The sequence below is a fragment of the Schistocerca gregaria genome, chromosome X (assembly GCF_023897955.1).
Source record: "Schistocerca gregaria isolate iqSchGreg1 chromosome X, iqSchGreg1.2, whole genome shotgun sequence".
Classification (NCBI taxonomy): Eukaryota; Metazoa; Arthropoda; class Insecta; order Orthoptera; family Acrididae; genus Schistocerca; species Schistocerca gregaria.
In genome coordinates this window covers 90,768,689-90,779,363 of record NC_064931.1, presented here as the reverse complement: position 1 = coordinate 90,779,363, position 10,675 = coordinate 90,768,689, and the positions used below count along the sequence as shown (strand labels likewise).

The following is a 10,675-nucleotide window of genomic DNA, read 5'->3' as shown; positions in this document are numbered from 1 at the left end:
AAATGTCACGTTACTAGTATCTCACACGTACTTACAAATCCCGGACGACTTCGGACGCCATCAGGTGTGGTGTACCGCAGACTTACCGTGTGGTCGCGCCGGGAGTCTTATGGCGCATCCGTACCTTGCAGTCACTTACGGCTCACACTAACGGAACTTAAGGCAAAGGGTTAAATGTATTACACCATAGAGTTAATTAAGGCATACAAAAATCTTACCAAAATTGTGAAAGTACTGGTAGTGTATGGTCACAGGTATGCAACGTTTAGGTGGTGCATTTATCAACAAGCATAATCCCTTTTATTTCATGGAAGTAGATAAATAAACTACATTGTATACGAAGTGAATTTATTGAGGAACGTTTCTTTAGAGTTACACTTATAAAAGCATGCACACTTAAATATTGTGAATATCTGAATTCTAAATTACACACATTGGTACCAGCCATTAATATTTAAAACCATTCCCAGTTAAAATTTAAATCACATTACATTTACAAGCAAATTGCTGAGATGAGGTCTCAAATTTAAAAATTTCAGCCAAGTTCTAAATTTAAACTTATTACTTCCGTTTCTTTTTCGACTTCAGTGGGGTGTCATCAGGGCTCAAGTCGTCTTCACTGTAGCACTCTGAGCAGGAGCATGGAGAGTCACTGCCAGAATTTTAAACCAAATTCAGTTCTCTATTCTCAAAAAAACATGTTCTGAATAGGATAGAGGAAGCTTCATACTATTAATGTAATACTGAACAGGTGTGGCACAATATGTCTTTACACATCTTATTTTTTCCTATCCTGTCACTATGATGTAATTAAGCTCACAAATCCTACAGCATCAGTTATAGTAGTCAGCTGATTGAGGAAGTACGTTAAAACTAACATTTGAATTGATAAGAACTTAATTTTTCCAGATACCTTGTGAGTATTCTATTAATAAGGTATTTCATACTAAAATTTTACCTTTGATCACTGCCAGTATCATAGTCACTGCAAGTGCTGCAGTTTTCAGAATGACTTTCGCTGTCACTGTAACTATCCTCTGAACAAGTTGAACAGCCCTCACTGTGTGAAGAATCTGAAACATAAGTTAAATTTGCGATGGAAGCTATGTACCATGCAGAATATTGTACCGTAATATTCAGCAAATTCTTATTTAGTTGTCAATACAATGTCAAATTGAAAGGAAAACCTCAGCCCCTTTAAGATTAGGGAACTAATTTCCCTATTCCACTTTTAATCATAAATAACCTTTTGTATACATTTAATGAAACCATGTCCTTTGTTGGGCTCTACTCTCAATTCCAACAAATATTGAATCACCAGTACAAAAGAATACACGATGTAGATAAATTTTTCATGTTTTAAATGTTGCATCTTAGTATCTTGAGCTATGACTTACACATGACAGTTTGAACTATGCCAATCAGAGCAGTTGTCCATTATGTCTTTCTAATTACTCTGTATCAGAGCTATTTCTTTCTGAAAATAGAGTAAATACTCAGATTTTAGATTGTTTTAAGTGTGGCACAATGTATTATTTGCCATTACTTCTATTTGGTACCAGTAGCTCAACTGCAAAGTAGACGGCATATGCATCACTTCACACAACATTACTTTAAAGAAAATGCTTGTTCCCATGACTTTTGCAGCTTTAGCATATTACATTGCATGAAAATTCCCTTCATCACAGTGCGAAATTTTTAGCTAAAATTACCCAGTTGCAGGTTCATTATACTGAGACATTGCTATACCACTGAAGATGCACGAGAAAAGCCTGCTCACAGAGAAAATTGTTTCAGTGTTTCTTAGTCTAACATTGCTATCAGGCTAACAGCTGATTAAAAGAGCAGGGTTTTTTGTTGACTAAACTTTATTAAGGTGATGAACATTTGAGAACTGCATTTGACACTAAGCTAACTTTATGGTGTAATGAGAGCTTAGCAGTAATACTATTTACTAACCCCAGAGAAAGCTACTTCAGAAGTCTGCCTTATTTTCATCAGTTCACAGTAACACTGTAACAGTCCCCAAAACATCACTTATAGGTCATAAACTGATCTGGATCTGCTGGAGCTGACTGGAAAACAGGTAGAAGACTTGTCCCCTGCTTCTGGGCAATAAGTATGAGTAACTACTTTCTTCTGACAGATCAACATGCCTCTTGTTTAAACTACATTGTATCCTATATGAAGATCTCGGCAGAAACCAAGAGAAGGGGTGTGAGGAATAGAGTTAATTTTGTAATAACCCCTCATATGGTCGAACAGCATGACAGGCAAAGAATTCAGATAGTGTATGCCCATCATTACCAACTGGTATGACGTAATGTTGAAGACACCACTTCCAGAGCAATACAATTTAAAATATCCAATTCATTGTAGATTGTAGAACATGTAATCACTGTGCACTCTTAGCAAATTACGAAGCAATCTAGACATTGCAACTGAAATACATAGTTTAATCCTTAAATTTAAGTTTTAATAATATGACTTCTTTAAAATGTGCCATTGAAATTGTTTTAAAACCTATAGAAAAGTTAACATTAACTAAAGTTTTCACAGCATGCCCTAATGAAGCAGCCATCTTCATAATACTAGAAGTGAAGTAGACGAACAAGATACACAGGAAGGCAATTTTCAAAATTGTCTACCACATTTTAGAAATAAAAAAACCAGGAACTGTAGAATACAGTTACACGCCTGAATCACTAACCTTGCACGGTAACAAAATTTCATGGATTAATGTGTGTTAACTGATTTAACGCTGTTTGAGGTGTTTACATTGTTGCAGTGGGCTGCAAGTGTGGATGCTGCTGTAGTATAGACAGGGAGTGGTATTTTTAGATCATGGTTTGCAGTTTTACTTGGGTGACACTGGGGAACTAAATGGGGATGTGTACACTCAAAAGCATCGTCCAAAAGAAACGTTTCTAGCCATCAGGCCAAATTAAAACTTCTGAAATTGAGTTTTTTAGGTTTTAAGGGAGAAATAATGGGAACTGAGTAAAGGGAACAATTCAATTTCATCTACGTTTGCTTTTACAATATCTAATGACTCAGTTGTTAGTTTAAGAAGAACGGGAATAACTTCATCCAGCTTTAGGTCAAAGTTGGGTGCAGTAGACATTTTAGGGCACAAAAACTAAGGTCATGTGCACTCATGTCAGAACTGTAGAAAAAAGTTAAAACTGACTACACAGTAAGCAGCAAACTACTTGTAAAGAAACTAAGTACCAGAAGAGAATACGCAGGGGAGAAAGTTGATGGTAGACAGTAGCTAGGGGAGGAGCATAGGCCAAAAATGTTACAGGAGGAAGCATTGTGGGGACAGGTAGGACCTTTTTAGTTTATAATCAGGGCACCCTGTTTCGAAGGAATTGAGAAGTATTCTACAAAATGTTTAAGACTGCACAGAAGTAATGGTAGCTGATTTTTTGTTTTAGTTTTGGGGCGCAAAACTACTATGGTCATTAGCGCCCGGTCTGTGACAAACTGTAAAAAACGAAAATGGAAACCAGCAGCAATGGGAACTCAAAAAGTTGGAGAAAAAGCAGAAGGAAAGCTTAAAAATCCATTAAGAAATGGGTTGGTTGTCCCCAAAAAAGAGCAAGTGACTGACATTTTACTGGCACTAATAAAATCGAGAACGCGATCGGCAGAGCGGGTGTCATCTGCTAAAAATGGACGATATATCAGGCGACATCTGTAGACGGGCGCGTAACGGAGTTAAATAGGGGCACTCAAAAGGTGTCTTACCGTCCACAGCTGAGAGCAGTGGAGACAGTGGGAGAGAATCGCCACTTAGATGTCGATGGCTAAAAAAAAAAGACATTGCCCTTTCTGGAGTCTGGTTAAAATTACCTCCTCCCAACGACGCGTTCGGGAGGAAGAGGTCCAAGCACAGGGAAGAGCTTTCACGTCCCGCAATTTATTATGGGGAAGTGTCGACCAATGTGCGTGCCATAAAAAGAACACGACGACATAAAACACTCTGTAGACCGGCGAAGGGAATCGATCGAATAGCTGGCCGAAGAGAGAGACTGCAGCCTTGGCCGCTATATCGGCCGCCTCATTTCCACACATACCAATGTGTCCTGGGATCCAGAGGAACGCCACCGAGACGCCCCCAACTGGAGCAAGTGCAGGCAGTCCTGAATCCGGTGGACCAGAGGGTGGACAGGGTAGGGAGCTTCGAGACTGAGGTGAGAGCTGAGAGAATCTGAACAGATAACATACTGTATCCGCTGATGGTGGCAGATGTAGTGGACAGCCTGGAGAACAGCGTAAAGCTCCGCAGTGTAAACCGAACACTGGTCGGGAAGCCGAAATCGATTTGGGGTGTCGCTAACAATATAGGCACTCCCTATACCTAACGATGTTTTCGAGCTATCAGTGTAAATGTGGCTTCCTTCATTTGTGCACATAGAGCAGCAAATGCCCGACGATAAGCGAAGGCATACCATCCTTGGGAAATTTAAGGTCACGGAGCAGGCAGATCTGCGGGCGGAGCCAAGGCGGTGCTGTACCAAGTTGTCAAGAAGGTTTTAGGAAAGCGGAAAGCAAGAGAATGGAGCAGTTGACTGAAGCGGACTCCCGGTGGTGGTAGGGAGGAAGGGCGGCCTGCATACCCTACATCCAAGGAGGCGTCGAAAAAATGTCATGGGCCGGATTAGCGGGCATGGAAGACAAATGGCTAGCATAACGATTTATGACAGCTCGCCGATGGACAGCGGAGGTTCAGAAGTCTCAGCATAAAGGCTTTCCACTGGGCTGGTATAAAAAGCTCTAGACACTAAACGTAATTCACGGTGGTGGATAGAGTCGAGCCGCCGAAGAATAGATGGCCGAGAAGGGGAGTAAACTACGCTTCCATAATCCAATTTCGAGCGCACTAAGACGCTCGAAAGGCGGAGAAGGACACTGTCCGCTTCCCAGGAGGTACCATTCAGGACACGGAGGGTGTTGAGGGATCGCAGACAGCGAGCCGAAAGATAGGAATCGTGGGAGGACCAGCACAGTTTTCTGTCAAACTGAAGACAAGAATTTAGCGACGTCCGAAAACGGAAGGTTGACAGGTCCTAGATATAAGGAGGGTGGAAGGAACTCCATACGCCAAAAATTAAACTGTCTTACTGGGAGAAAAGCGGAAGCATGTTTCGAGGCTCTAAGATTGGAGGCGATCGAGACAACCTTGAAGACGTCGTTCAAGAAGGCTGGTCTGGAGAGCTGTAATAGATCGCAAAACCGTCCACAAACAGGGAGCCTGAGACATCAGGAGGGAGACAGTCCATAATTGGATTTATGGCATTGGCAAACATTACAACTCAGCACAGAGCTCTAGGGTACCTCGTTTTCTTGGGAGAAAGTGGGGGAGAGTGGTGTTCACCCACACTAAATGTGCGCTCTGACAAATTCACTAAGAAAAAGGGGGCAGCCGACCTCTAAAGCCCCAAGAGAACAGTGTGCGGAGGATTCCTGTCCTCTAACATGTATCGTATGCTCTCTCCAGAGCAAAAAATATTGCTACTGTTTGGCGTTTCCGGAGGAAATTGTTCATGATCTAAGTGGAGAGAGCAACAAGATGGTCAACTGCAGAACGATGCTTTCGGAAACCGCATTGGGCAGGTGTTTAAAGACTGCAGGACTCCAGCCACCAAGCTAAACGGCAATTAACCATACACTCCAAAACCTTGCATATACTACTGGTGAGAGAAATGGGGCGATAGCTAGAGGGGAGATGTTTGCCCTTTCCAGGTTTCGGAACAGGGATGACGATAGCTTCCCACTATCTTCTCGGGAAAGTACTGTCGGTCCAAATTCGATTATAAAGGCGAAGGAGGTAACGCAGACTATGGGTTGATAAATGCAGCAACATTTGGATGAGGATACCATCCGGTCCTGGGGTGGAGGAGCGAGAAGAGTGCATGTTGGAGTTCCCACATGGAGAAAACAGTATTATAGCTTTCGCGATTTTGAGAGGTGAAAGCAAGAGGTCGCACTTCCGCTGCACGTTTCTTCGGGAGAAACGCTGGCGGGTAATTTAAATAGTTCGAAATCTCAGCAAAGTGTTGACCCAATGAGTTAGAAATTGCGACGGAGTCCACTAACGTATCTTGCGCGACTGTGAGCCCAGAGACAGGGGAGAAACTAGGCGCGTCAGAACCGTCTAATCCTGCTCCAAACTTCCGAGGAGCGAGTGAAGGTGTTAAATGAGCTAGTAAGGAATTTCCAGCTTGCCTTCTTGCTATCGCGGATGAAGCGACGGAATCTCGCACGAGACTGCTTATAGCCGATACAGTTGGCCGAAGTAGGATGGTGTCTGAAAACGCGAAGAGCACGTCGCCGCTCACGTATTGCGTCATGGCATGCCTCGTTCCACCAAGGAACTGAAGGGGGGAGGGGGGAGGGGGGCGCCGGGAAAATTAGGAGGTGCGTGGTATTGAACGTTCCGCAGCTGTAAGAACATCTGTAATATGAGTGACCTCATCGTCGACGTTAGGAAAGTGACTCATGGAATGTCGCTAGAGACGAAAAAAGTGTCCAATCGGCTTGGGCAAACTTCCAGCGTCTTGGGCGCATATATGGTAGTTGTGGCTGCAGTCGAATGACATGGGAAGTCTTCACTCGTTGTGTATCAGCAAGGGCGAACCATTCGAAGCGCCGAGCTAGCTAAATGTTACCGACCGAAAGGTCCAAATGAGAAAGTTGTCGTGGAGGCAGACAAAAAGTAGGGTCTCCAGTGTTGAGGGGAAACAAGATCCGCTTGGTGGAAGACGTCTAGCAATAGTGAGCCATGCTGACATGGATGTGGAGATCCCCAAAGCGGGTGGTGGACATTGAAGTCCCCAACCAGCAAATAGGGGGTGGAAACTGACGGTGGAGATGGAGATCAGCTTGTGCCATTGATGTGGACGATGGCATGTATACAGTATAAAGAGGTGTTTCCAGAAAGGGACAGCGACTGCTTGGCAGGAAGTGTAAGGGGATTGGGTGATAATGTAGAGTATTATGGAGAAGAATCTTGAGTCCATGTGCTGGAGTGCCTTCACCAGAGGGGAGATCAAATTGAACTGACTGAAAATGGGGGAAGACAAGGCGGTCGTGGGACATTTGTTCCCTGAAGACAAAAGATGATCGGCGAGTAGGATCTTAAGAGGATCGTCAATTCATCCCGATTAGCTCGAATGCCGCGGATATTCCAATGGATAATGGATATAGGATGGACAGAAAATGGAAGAACGTGGCCAAGGTTGCCGTCAACGACTGCTCAGAACTAGCGACCGACAGCGTGGAACGGCACTGCCGAAGGCAAAACATCCTGATCCATAGGTTGTTCAGGAGCAGCTCATGCCACCAGCGATCGGCCGGCAGCAGTGCGCCTCGGCGACACAGAAGACAGCCGAGGGCTGTTACTGCCAGATGGTGCTGTAGATGAGACGCCGTGGCGGAGAAGGAGAGGAACTGGGTTTCATATTAGCTGTCTTGGAACCACCATTTTTTAGATGAAGGAGGAACAGATGGTTGTGAAGTTGAGGTATGTAAAAAATTTTAACGTGTATGCTCTTTTTGAAAGTCTGGGTGTCTGACTTGGGATAGTGATTTAGCAGAACCCGATGAAGGGTGAGCCATAGATGGAGCAGGCGAAAGTGGGGAGGTTGAACGGGCGATCTTTGCGCTAGCCGGTCTGACGACCGTGTCACTAAAGGTTAAATCACAAGTGTGTGGCCGCCTCCTTTGTTGGCCGTGGAGAGGCAAGGACAATGCTGTATTTTCCTGTCTGAGGCACAGTGGGCTTTCGACTTAATTTTCGAGCAGCAAAGGTCGACACCTTTTCCTTCACTCTGATTTCCTGAATGAACTTTTCGTCTTTAAAAAGGGGGCAATCTGGAGAGGAAGCAGCGTGGTCACCCATACAGTTTATCCAACGAGGGGATGGAGGTAGACAAGCACCCTCATGGGCATCCTTGCCACACCTAACATTTAGCCGGGTTGGAACAGGACTCGCTGGTGCGATTGAACCGCTGGCACCAATAGCAACGCCTAGGGTTTGGGACGTAGTGGCGAACGGAAATTCTCATAGCCCGCTTTTATTTTCGATTGGAGTTTAACTGTCAAATGTCAAGAAGACAGTACGGGTTGAACAATGTTCGTGTGAACCCTTTTCGTAACTATGAACAGCTGTTACGCCCTGGTCACACAGGTAGTGCTTAATTCCCTTCAGACAATCCGTCAAGAGAGAGTGTATAAACGACTCTACGTAACGAATTTAAGGTGCGGTGCGCTTCAACCCGGACAGGGAAGGTGTGGAGAAGTTAAGTACGCAGCAATTTTTGTGCCTGGAGGGCACTGACTGTTTCTAACAAGGTGCCATTCCGTAACCTGGAACAAGACTTTACAGGACCTGCAATTGCAATTTCGTGGAGAAGTCGTGACCTTCGTCAGACGGAGAAACAACAAGGTAATGTAGCAACGATGGAAGAACTGTCTGTGGCTGAGACTGAACTTACGCTTGTGAGCAGACAAAGCGGAAGATTAGGAAATCATTGCAGAAGAATCTGCATGATTACCGGCGTCTCTGATGGCGCGCTCCTCCCTTGTTGAGGCCCTCTCTGAGGGCACTCCCGCCTTAGGTGATTGTTCACACCTTGCTGGGGTGGAGGTGGGGGTGGGGGTAATTCTGACGCAGAGGTTCGAGGAAGTACTCAGTTTGCGTCAGTATATAGGACGCCATTTATGGTAACACTTGGGACACCTGTTGGGGCCTGCTAACCGAAAAGACGTTTTATCTTTTACCAGACTTTGGAAGGTGACTTACAGCACCCAACGGTCGATACTTATCTCGACTAACACTCCTGCTTCCCTCGTTTGATAAGGTAGCAAACACGAGCACGGAGCCGTTTAATGGCTGTGATGTACTCCAGGGAGGGGTGCCACATATGCCGCTGTAGAGCTCGCTGAAGGTCTAACTGCTTCAGTGACATCTGGCGATCACCAAGGGACTGCATTACACTTCAGGCACCGTAAAGAGCGAGGGATCGCGTTTTCTGCCGCAGAAAATTGTGTTAGTCACCTGCTCATCCATCACATCGATGTTACTTTGTGGGGGAGGTTTTACAGTGAAAGAGGTGAAAGTTGCCCAGTCCACACTGTTCAAAGCCCATCTGGGCAGGTGTCCGTGGGTCTGATGAGGGGGTTGTTACAGAAAGATGGGGAAGTGGTCAGTACCACACAGATCGTCATGTGCTCTCCAGTGAATAAATGGGAGAAGTTCTGAGCTGCAAATTGGTAAATCAATGGCTGAATAACTACCATGAGCCACAGTGAAATGTATGGCGGCCCCAGTATTTAAGGGGCAAGGGTAGAACAGACAGTTTCGACATCTCTGCACTGACCAGTAAACAATGCCACCCCACAAAGGGTTATTGGCATTAAAACCTCCCGAAAGTAGGAAAGGTTTAGGTAGTTTATCACTCAGTGCAGCTTACACATTCAGGGGTACTGCACCATCTGGAGGAATTTTTTCTGTGGTTTTAGGGCGCACAACTACAATGGTCATTAGCGCCCTGACTAACTTAAGAATGCACCGCGAGGCACAAAGTTAAAACAGCAACTAAAAGGGACAACACTAAAAGACATTAACAGGCATAGGATTAAAAAACAGCATTATCAAACTTCCTTAGACATATGTGTGAAGTTGATAAAACCAAGAACGCGAGCAGAAGCTCCTGAGTCATCCGCTAAAATGGCATCCAGAATACATGGCAGGCAAAGATCATGACGCAGTGTAGTAAAATTCGGACAGGACGTTAAAATGTGGCGGACCGTCAGCAATTGCCCACATGGACAGAACGGCACCGGCTCAGCCGTCAGCAGATGGCGATGGCTGAACCGGCAGTATCCAATTCGTAACCGGGCCAAAACGACCTCCTACCGCCGAGAAGGACGTCCAAGAAGCAGGAAGAGGTTTCAAGGCCCGAAGCTTGTCCGTAAGTGCAGCCCAATCGGCATGCCACAGCGATGAAATGCGCTGACAAATGACCCTGCTAAAATCAGATGAAGGGACACCACAAGAAGCCGTCCGAGGCTGGAGGACCAGAGCCTTGGCCGCGGCATCTGCAGCTTCGTTCCCAGGGATACCGACATGGCCAGGAACCCACATAAAGCTAACTGGAGACCCGTCGTCCACCAGCTGCTGAAGAGAGCGTTGGATCCGGTGCACGAAAGGGTGAACCAGATACGATCACTGAGGCTCTGGAGGGCGCTCAGAGAATCGGAGCAGATGACATAAGCAGAATGTCGGTGGCGGCAGACGTAAAGAACAGCCTGGTAGAGGGCAAAGAGCTCAGCTGTGAAGACCGAACAATGGCCATGTAGCCGGTATTTGAAACTTTGTGCCTTGACAAAAGAACACCCGACCCTGTCATTGGTCTTAGAGCCATCTGTAAATGAAGGTCATATTAATGAACTTCGAACGAAGTTAGACAAAACGGGAGTGGTATACCGAACCCAGGGGGGGTAACCTTTGGGAGCGAGCTGAGGTCAAGGTGAACACGAACCTGAGCCTGAAGCCAAGGTGGCGTGTGGCTCTCGCCCACTCTAAAGGTTGCAGGGAGTGAAAAATCAAGGTGTTTAAGGAGGCGACGAAAGCGAACTCCAGGGGGTAGCAGGGCAGACACAT

At 45.5% G+C, this 10,675-nt stretch overlaps 1 protein-coding gene across 1 annotated transcript in view; it reads right to left on the bottom strand.

Annotated features, from left to right (window-relative positions):
• Positions 1–331: 331 nt before the first annotated feature.
• The window catches only part of LOC126298748 (uncharacterized), a 30,108-nt gene continuing 19,764 nt past the window's right edge, over positions 332–10,675 (bottom strand). The window contains exons 3-4 of the mRNA XM_049990193.1: positions 959–1,073; positions 332–652 (exon numbers count right to left, since the gene is read on the bottom strand). Coding sequence (XP_049846150.1) covers positions 562–652; positions 959–1,073 — 206 coding nt within the window. The 3' untranslated portion in view covers positions 332–561. The remainder of the gene's footprint in view (positions 653–958; positions 1,074–10,675) is intronic.